Source organism: Penicillium subrubescens (assembly GCF_028828155.1).
Source record: "Penicillium subrubescens strain IBT 31985 chromosome Unknown utg000007l_segment0_segment0, whole genome shotgun sequence".
Taxonomy (NCBI): domain Eukaryota; kingdom Fungi; phylum Ascomycota; class Eurotiomycetes; order Eurotiales; family Aspergillaceae; genus Penicillium; species Penicillium subrubescens.
In genome coordinates this window covers 553,187-574,846 of record NW_026643157.1, presented here as the reverse complement: position 1 = coordinate 574,846, position 21,660 = coordinate 553,187, and the positions used below count along the sequence as shown (strand labels likewise).

The window sequence follows — 21,660 nt, the reverse complement described above, 5'->3', positions numbered from 1 at the left end:
GGAGACATCTCTAGACCTGCTGTTGGAGTAATGGCGTCGCAGTTTATACAAAGGCCGAGAATTGTCAGCTTTCAAACTTTGTGGGACAAATTATTTCAAACCATATTGTACTGTGACTGCATTTGGTCATGTCTTCTGCGAGCACTTTGACGCTCTCCGGTTGGAGATGGCGGCAATACGGCAAAGCCAACGAAGACTGGCATCAGTGTGCCCATGACAAGCCGACCACGGAGATTTTCACCGATCTCATCGATGCCAAAATCATTCCAGATCCATTCATCGACGAGAATGAACGACATGTGCAGTGGGTGGGTGAGGCCGACTGGGAGTATGCTTGCGACTTCCAGTATGAGCCGGACTCGGGTCACTCTCGTCAAGACCTCGTTTTCGCGGGCTTGGATACAGTTGCGACCGTTTTACTGAATGAGGAAAAAGAGATTTTGAATTCGACAAACATGTTTCATCGGCACCGGGTGGATGTGACAGGCAAACTACGCCACGGCCTGAACACCCTCCGCATTGTATTCAAGAGTGCTCTCCATTACGGGCGTGAGTTGGAGAGGAAGCATGGCAGCTATAGAGCTTTCAGTGGTGAGAACTCTCGAGCTCATGTTCGCAAAGCCCAGTATCACTATGGCTGGGACTGGGGCCCTCTGTTGATGACATGTGGGCCATGTGGAGATATTAAACTCGAAAGCTATTCTTCAACATTGATCGATGTCTTTGCCGATGCACGAGTATCTGATGATCTTAGTAGTGCATCCTTGAATGTCAGATTCGAAGCCACTCTTGATCAAGATGTCACTACGAAAGTCACCGTTACTGCTCCCGACGGCAATGTGTTCAACACGAATGCAGCTCTCAGTTTAGCCGCGAAAGAGTCTCGGGGTTCAGTCTCGTTGGAGATTCACGAGCCACAGCTCTGGTACCCTGTCGGCCATGGTCCTCAAGTTTTCTATCTTGTGGATGTTGCCATCATGAACCGTGATCAGATACCATTGCATCACGTTAAAAAACTTGTTGGCATGCGGCGGCTTCGGCTGGTGCAGCAACCTTTGAAAGGCGAGTCAGGCACCTCTTTCTTCTTCGAAGTCAACAACAAACCTGTATACGTTTCTGGCAGCAACTGGATTCCTGGTCATTCTTTCCTCACAGCTATGACAGCCAAAGATTATGCCTTGGCTGTTGATCGATGCGTGAAAGCGAATCAGAATATGTTACGTATCTGGGGTGGCGGTATATACGAGCATGATGCACTGTATGAGGAGTGTGATAGACGTGGAGTTCTGGTCTGGCAGGACTTTGCCTTCGCCTGTGCCCAGTACCCTTGTTATCCTGAATTCGTGGCGACCGTGAAACGAGAGGCCGTGGACCAAGTCAAGCGACTCCGGCAATATTGTTCAATTGTCCTCTATGCCGGCAACAATGAGGACTATCAAATCGCTGAGATGCTCAACTTGACCTGGGATCGCGAGGATCATTCAGGCGATTGGACTGATACCAACTTCCCGGCACGGACTTTGTACGAAACGCATCTGCCTGTGGTAGTAGCCGAATACGCACCCGCTGTCCCGTACCATCCTAGCTCGCCTTGGGGCGGTGATGGTACCACGGACAGAACTGTGGGTGATATTCACCAGTGGAACGTATGGCATGGGTCACAGGAGAAATACCAGCTTTGGGACAAGCTTGTCGGTCGATTCGTATCAGAGTTTGGCATGCTTGGTTTTCCGGCTGCCAAATCTATCCGTCGTTATGTGACCGATCCCGCGCAGAGATATCCTCAAAGTCGAGTCCTAGATCTTCACAACAAAGCAGATGGTGCGGAACGCCGGCTCGCCTTATACGTTTTGGGAAACATTCGAGTGAACTCGTTGGATCTTGATAGCTGGATCTACGCCACCCAACTCATTCAGGGCGAGTGTTTAAGTTTCGCTGTTCGGAGTTGTCGTCGCCAGTGGAAAGGTCCAGGTCAAGAATACTGTGGTGGTCAACTCATTTGGCAGGTATGTGAAACTGCTAGTTTCTTTGTTGTTTCCTCGGCTTATAACTGACTCTCTTTTAGATCAATGACTGCTGGCCAGTCTCAAGCTGGGCCATCATTGACTTCTATGGAGACAAGAAGATGGCTTACTTCATGACAATGCGGGACAGCGCACCACTCGCTCTTGGTATTAGTCGCTCGACGCCCGAGCTCAAGAAGCTCAAGTCACCGCCTCCTCAGATCCTGGCTCCTCCTCATGATCTTGCCCCGAAGACATACGTCTGTGACATTTGGGCCATGAACGGAACCTTGCAGGATACCCAAGCCCAAATTGAAATCCGGCTGTACGACATCTCAACGGGAGACTTGCGGGAGGAGAATTCCATGGGTATTCAGTCCCTGTTCTCCAACCGCACTACCGAATTGATGGAAGACTTGAGCGTGGATGACCAGACAGCTGTCCAGGCAATCATGAGGGATGCTCATGACGGTCATGTCATCGCCCGTGCATCTGATTGGCCTCAGCCTCTCAAGTATGTCTCTCTGTGTGACGCCCCAGATGTGACTGTCTCAGTGCTGGACGACAAGCTTGAGATTCGATCAAACGTGCCTGTGAAGGGCCTTGTGATTTCTGTGGTGCCCGATGATCGAGATGTTGAGTTTGAGGATAACGCCGTCGACGTCTTCCCGAACGATGTCTACACAATTGTGGCTAGGGGCTTGAAGAAGGATGACCAGGTGGAAGTGCGTTACTATGGATCGGAATTTTAGAATATGAACCTTTTGCCAGGACTGGCCAAATAGACTAGGAAGATAGACATATAACTTTACTCATCAAGAGTTTCAATTTTGTCAGCCTGACTCTAAGTACCATCGTGTAACCAGCGGCAGCTAGATAAGAAAAGAAAGTAGAAAAAGTATTTCCACTGTCGCGTACCTCTCTCTTGAGAACCTATCCGGCTACCAAATTCCCAAAACAAGTGGGCAATGTAAAACTTGATGATTATGAACGCTTCTATCCATTTTACAGTCCCATTCGTTTACTGGTCGCTCGAAGTGGGCCTGGTACCTGCCAAAATCTTCCAAAATAGACAGCTTTTTGCTCGACGTATCTTCCATCAAATCAAATATTTCTTCCTCCGTCTCCGTTGTTTTCCCCTTGAACCGATGAGAACTTAGTGGGTCCATGAATGTCAACCAGAGCTTCGGAAATTTGATCGCAGAGTCAACCAACTCCAGTTGAAGCTCCACTCCACAATGAGCATTGATCGGGGAATTGGCGGGGTAATTTCCATCGCTGTGGAGGCGCTTGAGCCCTCTCGATCATCGCCGACGTTTTACCCGCTCTGATCTCACGGCCGAACACCCCAACATCATCAAAATGGCAAAGATCATCAGGTGCAGGTACCAAAATATGGGACTTAGTAAATGTTTAACCCCGCGCTTGATAATCTTGATACAATGTGGGTGACATTCTACCCTGAAATTCAATTGACCGTTAAAGAAGACGACTATGACCGAGCTCCGCAGTATAAAAGGGCATTTTTGCCTCCTAGTTGAGAATCTGGAAAAGAGCATATCGCAGGCATCATTTGTTAGTCTCTTTTCATAGTCCTCAACTTCCTTTCCGATGAGGTTTTTATTTCAGTCTGTCCTTGTGCTAGGACTGCGGGCTGTCACAACTCTAGCGGCCTCTTCCGTCAAACCCCCCAAGATCATGCCAGCATCGCGACAGAATGAGGTTAATTACACGGCACCATACTTCCCCCTGCTTGGCTTTGAGCAGTATGCAGGCAACCCTATTATGAGACCTGATGCCAGTCACCCTTGGGAGTCCGCATATCTCTATAACCCGAGCGCCATCGTGATGGACGACATGGTCTTCCTCCTTTATCGAGCCCAGGATGCCCAGAAAACGTCTAGCATCGGTCTTGCCTGGTCCAGTGATGGGTATAGTTTCACTCGGTACTCCCAGCCCATTATCGCCCCCACGGAACCATACGAGACCCCGGGCGGATGTGAGGACCCCCGAGTCGTTCGCGTCGATGGAACCTTCTATCTGACCTACACGGCCTACGATGGCAAGGTCGCCCGCCTTTGCCTTGCGACCTCGACCGATCTCGTCAACTGGAAGAAATATGGTCCTATCTTACCCGATTTCATCGAGACTGTGTACAACTGGCGCGAACCCGTTACCTACTTTAGTTCCAACGCGCCCGGCTGGACCAAAAGCGGTGCTATCATTGATGAGCGCCAGCCTGATGGTTACTACTACATGCAATTTGGAGATACCTACCTCTATACCGCAAACTCGACCGACTTGATTCACTGGGAAGTCTCAGGCGACGGAAAGCCGTTCGCTCCTTTGATGAACGTGTGGGAGCAAGCTTTGACTGAGAGTGGGCCGCCTCCTATCAAGACAAGAGACGGCAAGTGGTTGAAGATCTACAATGGAATGGCTACCGGTGGTGTAGGTGGTTATGCAGTTGGTCAATATAGCACTGGACAGATGCTCATTGATCCGGCCAATTCTCCCCTGGGCCCTCCTATTGCACGCCTCGAGACTCCTATCTTGCAGCCCACGACCGCCACGGAAATTACCGGGCAAGTTGATAATGTCGTGTTCAGGTAAGTCGACTGCACCTACATCCGCTAAGAAAGATAAGTACTAAACCTTTATTTTCAGTGAGGGTTTGGTGCAATTCAAGGGCAAGTGGCTACTTTACTTTGGAGCTGGAGATGCGTTCCTGTCGGTGGCCCAGACTCCTGTGCAGCCCTAGATGAGTTCAGAGGCCGATTTCAATAGCCTGTAACTGTTCTTTCGTGTAATCCCGAGTAAAATTGAGTCGAATGTACTTGGGATTGCTGTATTTCTTGCAAATTCAAAAATTTCAATTGGAGATGGTTATCCAGGATGGACACACAGAGTACGGACGATGAAGTACAACAAGAACAGCAAAGACATCGATAAATTAGATTTTTGACAATGAACATAATTCCAAAGAGGCAATTCTTTGAGCCAATTCCAGTCCTCAGTAAACAAAAAGATTCCCGTATCATGACGATCTAGTAATTTTGATGCCGAAGTTTATATAAGAAGGATGAAGTGCCCGACGAGATGAAAGCAAAGGGTCCAGCAGAAAGGCCAGACCGCACCCGGGCGGAGAGAAGAGCGGAGAGTGAAGCGGTGACTTTTCAGCCAATCAAAAGACAGATCCACTCTCGCAAGGGACCTTCTCACCGGCCGAAAGGGGAATAGCATGGTGGAGCATGTGATCTCCTTCGGCCCCGGAAAACCACCGATCGACGCAGCTCTTTGCTTTTGTTCTGTCATACGAGGGCCGTGACTGTGCACATGATGGCTGCCAGCTGAATGGGAGCGACTGAGTCAAAGAGAATCTAGCTGAGCCAGGTCAATAGCCTCAGAAGGCCATTTTCACCCTATCTGCAATTCTTGGGGTGTCTCTCTCACCAAACACCGGGCCACATTCCTTGCTCTGCTCCCGCCCCCCCCCCAACCGTGCCTGCGGCCCCGTGCTGCATGGACTCTGGAAATCTCGCACAAACTATTGGACAGATCATTTAAGTGACCGAATAGGACATGAGCACGTCATCATGAATACTTTTGAGTCATCGGCGACGACTCCGACAGGTCCTCGCGACTCTGGGGAAGCCCAAGATATCCACGATTCCTCGTCACGTTCGCCCACCCATGTAGATTCGGCCCTGTCATCTTCCTTTGGCAGCAGCCGGTCCCACTCAAGCTTTTCGTCCCGGAAGTATGCTGGGACCCCACGGTCTCACAGACATCAGTCCAACGAGTCTACCGCCGTCTTTGATGAGGCTGGTGCCTCGACGCGTAACTACGGGGCCACACAAGCGCCCAATTTGTCTAGCGCGGCGTCCGGGCCAACAAGCAATGATAAGCAGAGCGCTCCAGTGCCTGATAACGGCAATAACGGCGGCAACTGTTCATGTTCACATCAACATAACCAACACGACGAACCACATCAATCTCGATATAGCCGATTTGTAGATCGGTTCGGGGCTCTCGAGCTCGAGAACAAGGGCAGCGTTGCCCGCGATCACCTAGCCTTAGGTATGGCACTAGGCTCTCACGATTCTGCAGTCAAGTCTAATCCAAGTCTATAGAGCGGACCTTTTTAGCTTGGATGCGCACATCCCTTGCCTTCGCTTCCATCGGTATCGCCGTCACCCAGCTCTTCCGTCTCAATAACACGGCAGCCACTAAAAATGCATTCGGTCTTGATGTTACATCTCCAGGACACCCCGATATACTCCCTTCTCAATTCTCCTCATCTTCTATTCATGTCACCTCGGCATCCTCTCGCCTCCGCAGTGTCGGCAAACCCCTCGGCTCCACGTTCATCGGTGTCTCTATTCTCATCCTCATAATAGGCTTCCACCGCTACTTTGAAAGCCAGTACTGGATTGTCCGTGGCAAGTTTCCTGCGAGTCGAGGAAGTATTGCTTTGACCGCATTTGTCGCGGCGGCGCTGATCATTGCGGCGTTGGCGGTTATTCTGGCTGTTTCTCCTGGAGCTATTGAGTCGTAGATTACGCTACTTTTTGCATTTTCGTTTTCTCTGCGTTTTGGATTGGTACTTTTGCATTATTTTTCGGTGTTTTATTGCCTCAAGCTGTCTATATACCTTCCATACTTTGCCGTGCTGACGGCTTTTTCGCCCGTGAAATGTGAAAAAGGGCCCTTTTGGTAACCATTGCAGTTTTCGGTATTGCATGCGAAACGTGTATAGGAGTTGATCGGTTATAGCCTTCCACAACTCGTTATATTCTCTTCGATATTCTGACCTCGTTCGCTACAACCTCGAAACCAAGACAGGTTGTTTTAGCGTACTCAATGCCCCCAAGGAGGTGCCACATAGTAGACGATTCCGTGCGCCACAGATGCAACAATTGGTCCGACCTGAACAAGAATAAGTATGAATTTCAATGGAGAAAATGTCCATCGTCATGGAAGTTTGTCGGCTTACCCAGTGTATCCAATGATACGACGGAAATGACGTGGCCACATAGACACCAAAGCACCGAGCAGGGTTCATAGCTGCCAAAAGGAGTGTGAGACAATTGCATAGCGATATCCTTTCTTCCGAGAGATTTTTCGGTTGAGACTTACAAGCACCAGCAAACCCGCCTCGCACAAACGATGAGCCCCAGCTCAACGTTCCAAGTACCATTCCGACCAGAAACGGCGACAACGCAGCTCCATAAATTTTCCCTTGCCGGGGGTCCAATCCCACTCCAAAGGACAGAAAGATGAGAATTAAGGTGAAAATGAATTCCAAGAGGAAGGCTTCATCTACAGGGACCAATGATTGGTCAATTGCGCAGCCTCCGCAGGTAAAGTCTCTAGATCCGTACGCCTTGCGGAGAATAAAGCCCGCGAGGGCGCCGCCGAGTGTCTGGCCGAGCACATAAATGACCATTCGAGGGAATGAAATTAGACGTGCGAAGAACGTGGCGATTGAAATAGTCGGGTTGAGGTGACTACCGCTGACGTTGGAGAAGGAGAAGATGAATAGCGTCAGAAAGAACCAATTGCTGATACCCCCGAATAGAGGGCCGAGGAACGTCGTTGTAGAGAAGACACCGGATGCAGAAGATGGCACGAAATTGGATGACCCAGGTGGACGCACAGCGACCCAGGCCGTCACGAAGACCATTAGCATGGTACCTGATACAATTAGATCAGTAGCTTCACTGCTTAAATCGTGATCGTGGTAAGAAGGCATCCACGTTACATACCCATCATCTCAATGAAGCCGAATCGCCACAAATCCAAATCCAAAAAGCCGCGCAAGTCAATTCCTTCGCGGAGCGACATCAAAGGCGCCGCATCGGGAATTTTCTTGAGCAAATCTGCATTTTGGGGATCACTGCGATCAACGACTATTTCCTGGTTACCGCCAATTCTTCCAGCGAAGGGCTGGATAACTGGTTTGAGGCGCGACATCTCGTAGACTGCCGGCTGCTCCACGTCTAATTGATAGCTTCGGCGCGTCTGTTCTGGAGAGAGAGCCATGATTGTGGGCAGTTTATGTGAATGACTGCTAGATCACTTTTGTGGGGGTTGCTGCGGCTCGGGTGACGCAGTATTATGAACAGATGTGGTAATGCCGAAAAAATTGAGGGCAAAAACTAAGAATTGAAGCCTCAATGCTTCAAGGATCCCTGGTCTTAGGGAAGTACCCGGCTTGGGGGTGAGACTGTTGTCTCAAAAGAGATCGCGATGGGTGATCTGAGTGGGTACAGTGCGTTCCGAAACTGGTGCGACCACCTACACTCTTCGATTGACTTTCCTGCCCCTACGCCAAGATACACTAGTCTCTATTGGGAGTTCTTCCGGAGTGCCCCTGCATGTTTCGTGTGTATTGCTTCATACATAGATTATCTACTAATTTTAGACACGTATTCGCTTGTAAATTCAATACGTCTGACACCTCGACACTCCTCCTCCACAACAGCCTTCCTCGCGAGGCACACTGAACAATTAATCACGAGTGGTCCAACCAAAGATGGCTCCAAACCTAGCTCCTTCCAAGCATGAGCTTATCTACGACATGATCCACAGTAGCGAACTATCTATTAGTACCTGACATGGCACAGGCTGCTGGTTGCCATAGGAGTACTATCTCGAGGATCTCTTCTAATATACAGATGTTAGCAGCGTCAAAGCACCGCCACATAAAGGCGGACGACCCCCTAGTATCACTCCAGTCATTCTCGAGGCGCTCTCGGGCCTCAACCCGGGCAGCCTTTTTTGACCAGCCTTTGGACTTAAGGGCGCGGCTGATGCTCGATTTGTTGGCTCGAAGAGCGAATTCGTCCCACAGAAAAATCGCTATCTCGTCCAGGTACAAGGCAGGCTTTTCGAGCAGATGGCCACACAAAGCAACCTGGACCTTCGGGACGAGTACCATTACTTTATCTCAGACTTCCAGTCCTACCACCTAGTTTATGCGAGTAAATCTGGATATGATAAGAGGATAGGCTTTAGGCGAACGGGTTAGTCCCTACTTAGTACCGCACCAGGTTAAGTGTCGAAATTTCATCGTGATCAACGTAAAATCAGATACTGCCTGCATATACACAAGATAGCATTGTTCTCTCGCGAGTATTTCAAGGTTCAACTGACGCGTCTGTCTTTAAGGGTTTTATCGAGCAGCTTCTCCAGCACTATGGGAAATGGCCCGAGCCGAAGTCCGTATTAGTTATGGATAACGCATCCTTTCATCACTCGTACCGAATTGAACAGATATGCTTAGAAGCTAGCGTAAAGCTAGTGTATTTGCCTCTATATTCTCCGGATTTAAATCCGATTGAGGAGTTCTTTGCTAAGCTCAAGGCCTTTATCCGGCGGAACTGGCAATTCTACGAAGATAATCCGGATTAAGGATTCGATAACTTCCTCGAGTAGTGTGTTGACGTCGTTGGTGCGAGGGAGAAAAGTGCAGAGGGACAATTACGGCACGCTGGCCTGGTCGTAAAGGAGAAATAGCGTGATCACCTACCTGAGAAACCCGGCGTCTACCTCGGAGATATAGTTGTATTCCTATGGGATGAGTTTGCAACCTTTAGCATTAGAAGAGCCTTTATAGTTTTTCACTATTTCCTAGTCACAAGAGACTGAAAACATTAGAACATGATTCGCTATCCGCCCCGCGTCCTAGATCCCATTACAGCTACCTCGCCACATAATTTACCGTGATAGAGAAGGACTGTCAATGTATTTATGCTAGTCATATCGCCCTATGCCATCTGTATCCATATTACCAGTAGGTACACACTTAGTATTGTAAAATGTTGTGTCGCAAAGTGATATTCCTGAAGCACCATGTCCATCGCCTAACGAGCAACCGGTGGGCTCACGGCCCCAATTTGCAGCATTATCCCAAACAAATCAGGCAACCCGGTCTCCTCCACAATCTTTCCATTTGTGAATCGATAGATGTTCATAGCTCGTGCCTGGATTTTCTTTCCAGAAGCCGGAGCACCAAAGAATTCGCCTTCTTGAGTTCCACGCAGAGTAAACTGCGCTACAACTCTATTGTCCTCGATGACTGTATCGTCAAGTGTCCACTGGATATCTGGAAAGGCCGAGCGCATCATGCCGAGAATTTGCATGTATCCAGGCAATCCTTGCAGTGGGGTATCCGAAAACGGAACGTGGAACACGGCTGACTCGGAAACCACCTCTTGTCCGATAGTTTCATCGCCTGAATTGATGAACTCAACGAATCGTTCCATCCTTTGTAATAGGGTGCGAGCCATTTTGCTGCTTGAGGATACGTTAAGATTTTTTTAACAAAACAATGACTCCCATCTTGACTCACTTGTAGTGGTTCCGATCTGACCAAGTGGAAGGAAGTAGAAATCTCTTGTCTTGGCCAAACTTCTGGGACCAAAAATTAGGAAACACGAAATAACTACCTCCCGGCGACTTTAGCTAGCACAATCGGTTCGGTCTGAATCCAAAGGTTGTGGATTGAAATTTAGACTTCTTCGAAGGCACCGCCGGGGGGGGGGGGAAACGGGCAATAGGTATTAGGGCGGTGGGAATTTACCTTGGCTTGCAATAGGTTTGAGTTTCAAGTAAATTTATCGGTTGTGTCTTGGAGGGTTTCTGGAAATCGAGGCATACTTATATCCTGAACTCACGTGTTCAAAAGTATGATGCGTATATCGGGAAAATAGATTTTTAGGTTATTGATGTTTGCACAGGATGAATCAGTGTAAGATTTGCCTTCTCGGAAAGGTAGTTTAGCTAATAAGAGTGCGGCAGCTCGGAATTCCCGGTCTTGGCTCTAGTGTTTGTATGTTTGTATGTTTTGCATAGCATGCATAAACGCAAAATTTCGCCTTTCTTATCACGGCTATACTTGGAACGCACATTATAACCCGGAATTCCCGGCAACCGCGCCGCTGTTTGGTATGCTTGTACAGTTTGCAAACTTTGCACATAGTGCCGCTAGCCTAGTAATAACTTACCTAGTTATAGTTATCAATAGGAACAGTTTACTAAGCCTCAGCTAATCTATATGCTAGCCGTAATTGATGGATATTGTTGAAGCTCACAACCTGCCAATTTAAAGATCCTATAGGTGGATTTTCGCGGAATAATCCAGTCTTATTTGGCTGATTGACCCTCCTACTCACAGCGTCACTAAAGTAGTCTACCCATCTTGCATTTGTCTTACCTGGCCCTCCGTTAGTAGCTAGGTCTTCTTCCGTGTCCTTCACCACAGCCTTGTTGTTGACAGTGACACGCTATTCTGTGAAGTAGTGAATACAGCCAGGTGGATCCTCGTCGTAGATCCTGCCCTTAGCATCTTAAGCAATAGGTTCGGATGGCTGTCTCTCGATCACAAAGCTGGTAGTACTCATCGTTCTCTTGTTTTCGTACGGACATTACGACAGCCAAAAGAAATTACTGTTCATCCGGAACCCGTGCAAAGGGATAATGAAGTATGCTTGTGTAGGCTGTTCTCTAATCACAGTACCTAAAATATCTAGACTAAATGAATGTTTTTGTTGCAAGTTGCAGGTTGCGTCGTTTCACCCAAAGGCCGATGTCACGAACGAACCGCCGGGCGGCGCCTACTTTCACACCGTGTTTGACAGAAACCTGGGTCTTGATCCTCATAAATGTGTATAAGGTCGAGACAATTTTCGAGGGTTATATCGCGTGCTTTGTTGATGTTCTTCCTAAAAGTCACATTGCTCAATCGTGATTGCTGCTATTCGGTATATTCTTCTACAGCGATATTAAGCAGCCCCCAGTCTATCACTCGGACCTGGGAGTGGCGAGGGAAGTGACAGCTCGCCAGATTCTCGAGGCACTCCCCAGCTCTGGTGTTTGACTTGTTTGCATTGCCATGGAAAGTTATAGTTCTATTAGATCACCCATACGGTTGCGAGACAAAGCATCGTATTTTAATAAGAGTAAGTCATGGTATTGAGACTGATACAGGAATATTAATAATCCGGGTTCATTCCTAGTAAGGACTAGTGTCTCTTGGCGTACTAGAGAATCACTCGAAGAGTGGAGGCTGTTGCAACAGCTTTGGGACGCACTGTCAGGTAAGATTTTAGTAAGGCTTACCATAGTTGGTGGCTGATGATTACCACTCGGCATGTTTTAGGTTTGGCCTCGGCCGGAAAGGGTATAACCGACCTAAGCATGTTAAGAGCCATCCATGCCTCTGACAACAAGGAATGCAATACTTGTCAACTACTTTAGAAAAGAAATGCTGCGGATTCGAGTTTTTTAACGTGTCATTCATTACAGTATGCACTACAAACAAGCGCCCAGAAGAGGAGAACCTGACAATATATTTTCTTCGACTATTTGGAAATTTTGCTGCAGTATATTTACACTGCCGAGTTAGACTGACCCAGTCGCTAGTACATAACCACCATCAACGACGATGGTCTGCCCGTTCAGATATTGATTTGAAACAGTGAAAAGCACAGCTCCAGCCATATCCTCATCTTTTCCAGGTCGCCCGGCAGGAACCTTACTCTCGTACTTCTCTTTTGAAAGCTCGCTCTTCTGCTTATCATCACTCTCCTTGGCAGTCATTTCCGAAGGGAAGACTCCAGGAGCGATATTGTTCACTCGGATCTTCAAACCCGAGTCAGCGATCTCATGAGCGAGCATTTTGGTGAGGTGAATGGCGGCAGCCTTGCTTGCATTGTAAGCGAAATGATGCTGCGACGCTTTGATGATACCGGAGATCGACGAAATGTTGATCACCGTGCTAGACCACGCAGGTGTATCCTCAGTACCCTTACTGAGCAAGGGGAGGAAGGCGGTAGTGACGAAGAATAGCTGCATCACATTGGTTCGCATGACATCTTCCCAATCGCTGACTTTGCTTGTATTGTGGAATAGTTCTTGTTGGAGCTTTTGGGGATCTTCATGGTCAGTGTTCTGCTTTGCAGAACTAATACCGGCATTGTTGATAAGGATGTGCAGTTTAGATTCCTTGGAGGAGATCTCGTCAACTAGATTCTGGATTGACTCCTTCGAAGTGACATCGGCAGGAATGGCAATGATCTCGCCGGGAATATCCTTCCCGTAGAGCTCAACTACACGGTCGAGCTTCTCTTTAGTACGGCCGGTGATGTAGACCTTCGCACCGTTCACTGCGAGAGATTGAGTGGCCATTAGACCAATGCCTGATCCGCCACCGGTGATGAGGGCAACTGTTTCACCATGTGTTAGATAAATTCATGGGAGATGTGGGACTCCTAAGGAATTTGGTATGCACATACCCTTGCCCTTCATGCCGAAGAGGTTCTCAAGCTTGAAGCTATCATTATTGACTTGGGACGACATTTTGGTGTGTATTGAAATCAAACTGAGATAATACGAAACTAGAGAATTAATATTACTGCTGAAGGGATTGGAGAGCTAACTTATATCATAATCAAGCCCTCCGCTGTACATTCTTATTGGCGGAACTGCAGATTCTTCGACAGGGATCAAAGGTAGCTCGGCTCCACTATGACCCCCATCACCTTTCAATCCCTGACTTCATTATGACAGTCAGCCTGTGTGATTTATACCTAGGTATAGAATTATGGGATTGATCGGGTCCCAGCCTGCTAGATGTAACACATTCAGGTTTCTGCAAAGATATTAGTTCAGTGGGCCTCATCGGGTCAAGATTATTGCTAATGAATCTGCGGTGTGACGTCGGCCCAGAATATGGGTTTTGAAACAATTCAAGAGAGTTAAACTATTCCATTAAGCTCGGACGATCAAACTAGAAAGGCATCTAGGAACAAGAGTAAGGGTCTAGGCAATTGAGCGGGAGCAAAAAACAGATTCAGATCAAATTTACACATCTGCCGGTCATTAATGACCTTAGGCGACAGCCTACTTGAGATGCCAGCACTGGAATTTGAACTCGAGGCCAAATTCAAGTTTTATCGTATCAAGGCATGTTTCCCATCCTACCCTCGTTTCCTGATAACCAAGCCTGTGATTCCACGGTATCTTTGCCAGGTCGGATTTAGAGAGAAAACAATGTCAAGAAATAAATAACCAAAGAATTACTCTTAACATCTTTCTAACGTCACGGAGGAATGTGGAGAAAAATCTCGATGTTCAGTTTTGATTTCAGATCTAAATTACGTCATAGTGAAGTCAACCGCGCAACCAGTTTCATTTGACAGCATCAAAGAGAGTACAGTCTAAGCAATCAAGAAAACAATTTGAAAATTAGTCAAATGCGTATTAAATTACAACAGGCCCAGTATATGCTTCCAAAATGGTTACAATGGGTCTACCATTAACTTGACATAGGATGTCATGTACATCTCGTCATATCTCTCCCATACCTCAGCCGTTCACAACAACCCCACCATTAGGGTGCAAAGACTGGCCAGAGATAAAGCTACTATCCTGGCTGGCAAGGAATACGAAACATGTCGCAACCTCACTAGGCTGGCCCGGACGACCCATAGGGGACCCACTAAACTGCTCCTGCGCAGAAGTATTCATAGTAGCAGGAATCAGAGGGGTCCAAACTTATGGTGCGTTAGTGAAGGATCACATCGAGGGAATGGATTTGACATACTTGGTCCAGGGCAGACGCAGTTCACTCGAATGCCGTTTTTGACCTGCTGGTTGGAGAGACCTCTTGTAAAGGCCACGATCGCTCCTTTGGTGGATGTATAGTCGAGAAGATCCGGTCGACCAATGTACGCATTGACCGAGGCGCAATTGATAATAGTTGAGCCTTTCTTCATATGAGGAAGCGCGTATTTCGACAGATAGAAGAATGGGTGGATGTTGGTGTCGAATGTACGCTCCCATTGATCGCTGTCCCAAGGCGTGAGTATGATTATCATCAAATGCAGGGCAAGCAAATGTTGATACTTACTCATCCAGATCTTGGATATTCTCGACCATATTTTGATAACCATGGTTGTTCACCAATGTATCAATGCCACCCATGGTTTGAAGAGCCGTATCGACCACCTTCTGGCAGTTCTTCTTATCCCGCAGATCGACGGCGAGGAGGTGGATTTTCTGTCCCAGTTCCTCCACGCGTCGCTTTGTTTCCTGCGCATCTGTTTCTTCCTCGGGTAGATATGTAATTAAACTGGTGGCGCCTTCCATTGCGAACAGTATAGCAATGGCTCGCCCGATGCCAGAGTCTCCGCCCGTGATGATGGCCCTCTTGTCTATGAGCTTGCCTGCCGCCTTGTAAGTTTGATATCCATTGTCCTCGGTTGGGAGCTGCGTTGATGTAGGCTTTGGATCTCCTAGTTCGCTCTGCAAGCCAGGCTTCTCAAGATGTTGAACGGGGACCTCGTGACCTGATCAAAATCAGCAATATGATCTTGAATCAAAAGAAAGTCCATTAGCTCACCAGGCTCGAATTGGGACTGAGGGCCCTGAGCCCCTCTTTCAGTTGATTTATGCATTGTTGCGAATGGCCCACGTTCAAAAAGTAATTAGGAATGGATATGGAAGGAAAGGTGAAAAAATATCGGTTCGAGCCTTGCTGAAGTTTGACAACCTAAGTAAATTAAAGGAGCGAGACACTTTCAATTTGAATTTAATATACAAGATTGAAGTTATTTTCGTCAGCGTGACGTCTGTGAATTTGGATATGGACTTCACTGTCAATTTCAAGATTTTATGTACCTTATGTTGGACGGGTGGGTCCACCATCAACCAAATGACACCTTGGTCTATTAAAGACCGCCAAGAAATCAAATACTTGTATTGAAGAAGTCCCTATTAGATCTAGATTCTATAAATCAATCTAAAAATACACAAGGTACTAACAAGGAACGTGAGTGATCATGCTGTTGCCTCGTTGACTCTTAGACCCTTAAGCTAAGAGCAGGCATATTGCCAAGTGTCGATGCTGAGCTGATCACACTTGACGCTTCTGTTTACCACACTTGGCCAAGCACTCCTCGACCATGATCAACAAATCATTAGGAATAGCATGTCTCACTTTATCAATATCCTCACCCGCAATAGACTTTCCGAATGTTCTCGCGATAATATCATCGCTAAAGGCAAAGGTCTGGTCCGCGACCAAAGACATTCCAGTGTCCTCCGAGTTGAAAGCTGCGGTGAAATTGGCAGCCTCACAGTCCGGATTCACCTGGGTGTGGAATGAACCGGCCGGATAGATGGTCATCATGCCCGGGCCAATTTCTGCTTTGATAACTCGTTGATTACCCTTGGAGTCAACGATACCTCCCTCGGGTACCATTTCGGAGTGTATACGGCCAGAGGCGATGGCGAAGATCTCGGTAGCGCGAGGATGAAGATGGACAAAGGTCATACCGCATCCTATTGTTTTAGTTAGTATTACTTAGAACCCGGACAGGCTACAGCTATCATACCTGGCAACTGCGAATAACTGAAGGATAAGCCAGTACCAACAAGGGCCGGGAAGCTCTCGCCGTCGGCCAATGGAAGTGCAGGGTTTTTGCTGAAGTCATAGACAAAATCTTCATCCGTTGGCAGGAGCGCATAGCGGTCGGCAGCGCTGAATAATTGTCAATATGATTTCATTGAGTGACTGTCTTAGAACTTACGTATCTGCCAGTCGCAACTGAGTCGTCAAGCTTGGTTCGGCCGTTGATCGGCCGAGCATCGCGTGAGGTGCTGCCTCCGTTGGACGAGCCTGAACGAGAGCAAGGGCAAGGACGGAGCTGAAGGCAAATTTGGAAAGCATGGTGACTCTTGATATTCAATGGGTTATTCTTTGCGAATATGTCAAAAGGAAGAAGAATTTATGAAACTGGTGATTGCAGATGATGGATTATCAAAGGAGAAGGCGATATAGGTCCTTATATACCTGCCCTGATCAATCTCCCTTTTCATATTCGAAGCATCATTTCATCATAGATTCCAAATATGCTATTCAAATTCCAAATATTTTGCCTGGGTTCCTGAAGACTGAGCCTCACGTGCTTGGCGAAGAGGGATTTAATGGGTGAATTCCGTCGATGGGAGACTCAGCCTCATCAAGGAGCCATCTTCATGACATTTAGCTCATATGGATGATCCACAGGGTCGTATCTTACACAAGGAGACAGACCATATAAGTTCATTTCTGCCCAGAAATTAAGTTTTGCTGGGCTATTAAAGACCTTAGTTCTTAGGCACAGTTGCGGGAATTGTCTTGGCGAGCGTATTTGGGGATTTAGCCCGAGCGTATTCAAGATACGACCATGATGGAGGCTGACGGGAGGCTGAGGATCGGCATGCGGCTGTATGCGGCTCTTGGCACTGTATTACCCGTTCATCATTAGCTTAAATGGCTAAATACTATTTCGTCACGTTTTAACAGATAATTCTCAAGCATCAGGGATGACCTCAAGCATTTACGAGATTTTTCCCTTTGTGCAAGTGATGTAAAATCGCTGTCCTACGAGCGTCCGACGACACTATAGTCTGGTTTCACTATAGTCTGGTTTCAAATAGCGAAAGTTGATTGGATTCGAAAAATCTAAACTCTAGACAGATGATCCAAGTTCTAGCTTAACCATATACATGCTTTGCGGCCACCATGTCTCTGTATCATCCCGCACTTGATGAAATAATTCCTGAGTCTTCATTAATGAAACCACTTGTCCCAACTCCCATTCTCCAATGCCTCCAATCCACCACACTCCATCCAAGAGCATCACCAGAACCAGCCAATGAGCAAAGATATCCATAGCTAATAGCTGCGTCGCATTAAGCGGGGGAATATCAATATTTAGTGCGTCTCGAGCCATTCCATTCTCAAAAGGACTCGCCTCTGCGATCGGCAAGTCTAGTATTGACTGAATAATGCCGGGGTATTCTGATGGGGCTTCGTTCAAGAAGGACATGATAGTTCGTCGGAGTGCTATGGGCGCTTGCATGGATGTTACGCTAATCATGTATTTGCCAACCCAGGGCGAGACTTTGGAGGATCCATCAAAAGACGGGGCCTCCTGTCGGGGGCTCTCGGGAGCTTCACCAGATTCTCTTCTGGATAGGGCGTCCGACGCACATTTCCTGAGAATAGGCAAAGTCTTCAAGCATACGTCAAGTTCTCGGAGGTCCGAGTCAAAAGACGCTATTCTCCCCACATGAGCTGATATAGAATCGGCTGTCTCTGACAGTCTCCCAAGGGCTTGGCTATAAGTCGATGCGACCAGTGGCAGAAATAAGCGCTCCGTATGCTCCGATGGACCATTCTGGGGTGACAAGACGTCCGTACCGCTTAAGTTGTTTCTTGAATGTGTAGAAACCGCCTCGATGCTCATAACCTGGTTTCTATTTGAGGCATCCATGGCATTCTTGAGAATTGCCGTGGAGGCTGTATGTGCAGCACGTGTGAATGAGATCCATTGTGAATGTTGCGGGAGCAGCTCGGTTGGGAGCCTCTGGCCTCTTTGTTTTGCAGTAACTGCGAGATGTACTCTGAGGGAGTGACTAGCAGAGGCATACAAGACCATCAATGCTGCATTGGCGAGGACATCATCATACCAGTCTGAGTGAGACACGGTGGCTTGAATATGTTTCAGAGAAGCCCTGTGATGGCACTCGGCAAGTTCAAGTAATTTCTGAACCTCAATCAAAACCTCGCTATCCAGAGGTGTTTTGGATTGTTTGACAATGTCATGAGACTTGCATGCTGCTGCCAAAGCTATTAGAGACGACATCACGGGCTTGTTGTTGAAAGCGAGATTTGGTATTCCTATTGAAAGAGCGTAAAGATCGAGAGCGTCGAATGGGATGGTCTTGCTGGTGTGCGTAAGGTAATGGCTCAATAGATCAAGTTCTATCATATCAAGGATGTACCGAGGCTGTGGATTTGGTGATTGTCGATCTTCATATATGTTTGATTGTGGAGAAATTGGGAAGGGCGATGTATGCGGAGAGGGACACAGTAAAGAGCCAGAGATCGAGAGTCGATCGCCCGTAGGTGTAATTGGCCCTTCTGAGCCACTAAAAGCAGCCCCCCAATTTACAGGGACTTTTAAAGCAGCCACAGATCGAGGAGGAAGATCATGTTCATCCGATGAGATGGAGTCACTTGTGGGACCTTGATATCGACAACTATATCCATGCTTCGAACATCTAGAGCAGCTTGGTCTCGACTCGTCGCACTGGATAATACAATAAGAGCGTCAGGAGCATATTCATCTTAATAGAAGCATGTAGGACCGACCTTCTTGCGCTGTTGTTTGCATCTCAGGCACCCATTCCTAGATTTTGCGTGTGCTCTTCGGACCCTAAGGCCTGTCGCCTGCAGGTCCGATCGGGTCGTATCGGCAGGCATATGGTCAACCGATTGCGTGGTACAATGTCCGAAGGAAGGATTGTCGCACTGACGGCGCTGTGGCTTCTCGGAGAAATTATGTGCGTATTCGTTTTAAAGCCTCGAGGACCCTTTTTAAAGACGCAGGCTCGCTCTTTCAAACTAATTCTTCTTAGAGCTTTTGACTCGCCAGATACGAGGCTGAGCAACGGCTCAGTCGGCTCCAGCCCCACTTGAGCTGATGATTTGGAATAACGCATTTGGAAGAGTCAGAGCCTAATTAGACTTCTTGGCGTAATCGGTCAGCAATTGCCGAGTACAACGTCAAGCCTTCTTAGCTCTACTACGGAGTAATCTGCGTGGATTTGTTCGTTTCAATACCCACCGGTTCAAAAGGCTCGGTGTCAACAACCCCATTCTTTTTTGTAGGATCGACAACATGTATCGTGAAGTCATCCAGATTTTTGGAGACCTTAGATGACGAGGAGCTCTTGTCAGAAGAATCGCTTGGTCGGCCTATAAAGAACCGATACCCCGCAAAGAATTCGCGCCCAATCGCAATGTCATTAGAATTCATCTCGGTAAACTGAAACCACCGGAGGAAGTTTGACTCCGCTAGTAGACTCGTAACTGCTGCAATGCTGCTGCGGTTTTTGGGTAGGATATGATCCGTGTTCATGAGGATAGAGCCCAAGATTCCAAGGATCACTATGGACGCAAGAAGCGCCTCGAGCGCTCTTGTAGAGACAGTGTCTTGGAAAAGCCTTCGACGATTGGAGAAAATGATATCGCCTGATTATGAAACGTTGTGGGCGATAGTCGCTGTGCATGTACAATTGAATCCCTGTGCCGTCATGATATTGCTTTCAAACTTGATGGCCTTCACGACTTTATCAACGTCCTTGGCATTTGCGAGATTCTCCTCAGGGATAGCATATCTTTCATCCGTCAATGCCTGAAAGAAAGGATCCAAGGTGCTTGAAGCGGTTCCATCCGCATGGGTGGACATGATGTCTGCGATAGGTACAAATTGATCGACGGCCAAAGTGGCGGACGACTCATCTGGCTTCGGAGGATGGTCGTCGGGTATATCAAAATGCGGTAGTTTGAAACGCGTCCAAGTATTGACAACTCTAGCTGCCGCAGCAAAAACCAAACTTGCAATAATCTGCACGGTGCCGTTTTTAGAGTGACCCTAGACATAGGACGTCACGGCATACGCCCATTCCCGCTCTGACTTGGATTCATCTGCAACGGAGCACATCCGCATGGCTGCTGAGCCAAAGGTTCCGTTGCCTTTTCTCAGAACGGCAGTATCTTGGGTTGTCCCCGGATCGACGAATTGGTAGTCTGAATAAAGGTTGCAACGTACGCGAGGAGCAGTGATACGCAGGGCTCGGTATATTGAGTCGGCCGATGATTTGAAGTCATCAAATGTGTAATTGACCCGAGAGCCTGCCTGCAATTGACAAACTGGTGCCTCTCGTAGAGGAAGTACCCAGATGTCAATATATGACCCGGCTGAAGAGTTGGAAGCTGTGGTTTCGTTGAAACTGGGCTTTTGGAATGCAAGTTCCTCATAGGTCCAGCGGGAATACGGTATCGTGTTCCGAAGAATGAATCGGGCAATGCCAAATATCTCCCGAAAGGAAGGTATCAAGTAGCTGTATCTCTACCCCATTCCGTTGAATTTGATCCTCTCGTAAAGCAAACAGGCCAGTAGAGAGGACTAGAGCAAGACTCAGAAACAAAGAGCACGAAATCGAGGAAAAGACAACAAGGTTCCTGTTCCTGAAAGCTTTGAACAAGGCAACTGGCTGCATGGGCGAGAGATAGTCCAACAGCACACTCTGGCTAGCCTCGGTTGGCCCTTCTTGCATTGCCTGCCATGGAGCATATTGCTTCGCTTGAAATTCCACGCGGGACCACAACGCAGCGATGACTGTAAGGATGGCAGTTGGACCATACATCCAAGCATAATGTCGACTATTAAACGATGCAATCCTGTAGTTGACTTGGGAGATATGGTTGAGGACTTCTAGAGCTGCAATGACGGCGCAGAATACCACGATAAATGCAATCAAAACACGTCGCTGAAGATAACCGGGCCGCCATCCATATTTCTGATCTTCTTTCTCCTTTTCTGAGTTCTTTTGTCGCATCTCTGGCTGGCTGTCAATTGTAAACCCCTCGTTGGGTTCGAGTAGAAGAGGCTTGTTCGACAATGGCCGCAGGCTTCTGTTGCCATGGCCAACTTCCTTAGAGGGACTCTCATAGTTAAAAAGAAATCTGGACCCTTTTTCACCCTTTTCGAATGGGTTGTCAATCTAGTAATGGGCCAACTTCGAAACTTTGCCC

The 21,660-nt window shown here is 47.7% G+C and overlaps 11 protein-coding genes across 11 annotated transcripts; 3 read left to right on the top strand and 8 right to left on the bottom strand.

The window, feature by feature from the left end:
- Positions 1 to 128: 128 nt before the first annotated feature.
- Positions 129 to 2,755, top strand: N7473_009962 (beta-mannosidase; the record flags this gene model as incomplete). Its single annotated transcript, XM_057155901.1, has 2 exons — positions 129 to 2,006; positions 2,066 to 2,755. 2 exons carry the CDS (start codon positions 129 to 131, stop codon positions 2,753 to 2,755), a joined length of 2,568 nt encoding a protein of 855 aa, XP_057004556.1.
- A 946-nt stretch (positions 2,756 to 3,701) lies between these two features.
- On the top strand, positions 3,702 to 5,064 carry N7473_009961 (glycoside hydrolase family 130 protein; the record flags this gene model as incomplete). Its single annotated transcript, XM_057155900.1, has 2 exons — positions 3,702 to 4,612; positions 4,671 to 5,064. The coding sequence occupies 2 exons, from the start codon at positions 3,702 to 3,704 to the stop codon at positions 4,762 to 4,764; spliced, it is 1,005 nt and encodes a 334-aa protein (XP_057004555.1). The 3' UTR covers positions 4,765 to 5,064.
- Positions 5,065 to 5,599: 535 nt separating this feature from the next.
- N7473_009960 (uncharacterized protein) lies at positions 5,600 to 6,561 on the top strand (the record flags this gene model as incomplete). Its single annotated transcript, XM_057155899.1, has 2 exons — positions 5,600 to 6,083; positions 6,137 to 6,561. The coding sequence occupies 2 exons, from the start codon at positions 5,600 to 5,602 to the stop codon at positions 6,559 to 6,561; spliced, it is 909 nt and encodes a 302-aa protein (XP_057004554.1).
- A 302-nt stretch (positions 6,562 to 6,863) lies between these two features.
- On the bottom strand, positions 6,864 to 8,260 carry N7473_009959 (MIP transporter; the record flags this gene model as incomplete). The annotated part of the gene is made up of 4 exons (XM_057155898.1): positions 7,772 to 8,260; positions 7,143 to 7,700; positions 7,000 to 7,070; positions 6,864 to 6,932 (listed from the first exon to the last, which is right to left on the bottom strand). Exons 1-4 carry the CDS (start codon positions 8,046 to 8,048, stop codon positions 6,864 to 6,866), a joined length of 975 nt encoding a protein of 324 aa, XP_057004553.1. The 5' UTR covers positions 8,049 to 8,260.
- Positions 8,261 to 9,871: 1,611 nt separating this feature from the next.
- N7473_009958 (ester cyclase) lies at positions 9,872 to 10,297 on the bottom strand (the record flags this gene model as incomplete). The annotated part of the gene is made up of 1 exon (XM_057155897.1): positions 9,872 to 10,297. One exon carries the CDS (start codon positions 10,295 to 10,297, stop codon positions 9,872 to 9,874), a length of 426 nt encoding a protein of 141 aa, XP_057004552.1.
- A 2,113-nt stretch (positions 10,298 to 12,410) lies between these two features.
- Positions 12,411 to 13,367, bottom strand: N7473_009957 (SDR family NAD(P)-dependent oxidoreductase; the record flags this gene model as incomplete). The annotated part of the gene is made up of 2 exons (XM_057155896.1): positions 12,411 to 13,234; positions 13,304 to 13,367. 2 exons carry the CDS (start codon positions 13,365 to 13,367, stop codon positions 12,411 to 12,413), a joined length of 888 nt encoding a protein of 295 aa, XP_057004551.1.
- A 1,008-nt stretch (positions 13,368 to 14,375) lies between these two features.
- On the bottom strand, positions 14,376 to 15,466 carry N7473_009956 (oxidoreductase; the record flags this gene model as incomplete). Its single annotated transcript, XM_057155895.1, has 4 exons — positions 14,376 to 14,563; positions 14,614 to 14,858; positions 14,920 to 15,358; positions 15,412 to 15,466. 4 exons carry the CDS (start codon positions 15,464 to 15,466, stop codon positions 14,376 to 14,378), a joined length of 927 nt encoding a protein of 308 aa, XP_057004550.1.
- Positions 15,467 to 15,924: 458 nt separating this feature from the next.
- On the bottom strand, positions 15,925 to 16,740 carry N7473_009955 (germin family protein; the record flags this gene model as incomplete). The annotated part of the gene is made up of 3 exons (XM_057155894.1): positions 15,925 to 16,352; positions 16,406 to 16,551; positions 16,601 to 16,740. 3 exons carry the CDS (start codon positions 16,738 to 16,740, stop codon positions 15,925 to 15,927), a joined length of 714 nt encoding a protein of 237 aa, XP_057004549.1.
- A 784-nt stretch (positions 16,741 to 17,524) lies between these two features.
- Positions 17,525 to 18,829, bottom strand: N7473_009954 (uncharacterized protein; the record flags this gene model as incomplete). Its single annotated transcript, XM_057155893.1, has 1 exon — positions 17,525 to 18,829. The coding sequence occupies one exon, from the start codon at positions 18,827 to 18,829 to the stop codon at positions 17,525 to 17,527; it is 1,305 nt and encodes a 434-aa protein (XP_057004548.1).
- Positions 18,830 to 19,645: 816 nt separating this feature from the next.
- Positions 19,646 to 19,981, bottom strand: N7473_009953 (uncharacterized protein; the record flags this gene model as incomplete). Its single annotated transcript, XM_057155892.1, has 1 exon — positions 19,646 to 19,981. The coding sequence occupies one exon, from the start codon at positions 19,979 to 19,981 to the stop codon at positions 19,646 to 19,648; it is 336 nt and encodes a 111-aa protein (XP_057004547.1).
- Positions 19,982 to 20,098: 117 nt separating this feature from the next.
- Positions 20,099 to 20,311, bottom strand: N7473_009952 (uncharacterized protein; the record flags this gene model as incomplete). Its single annotated transcript, XM_057155891.1, has 1 exon — positions 20,099 to 20,311. One exon carries the CDS (start codon positions 20,309 to 20,311, stop codon positions 20,099 to 20,101), a length of 213 nt encoding a protein of 70 aa, XP_057004546.1.
- Between the last annotated feature and the right edge of the window lie 1,349 nt (positions 20,312 to 21,660).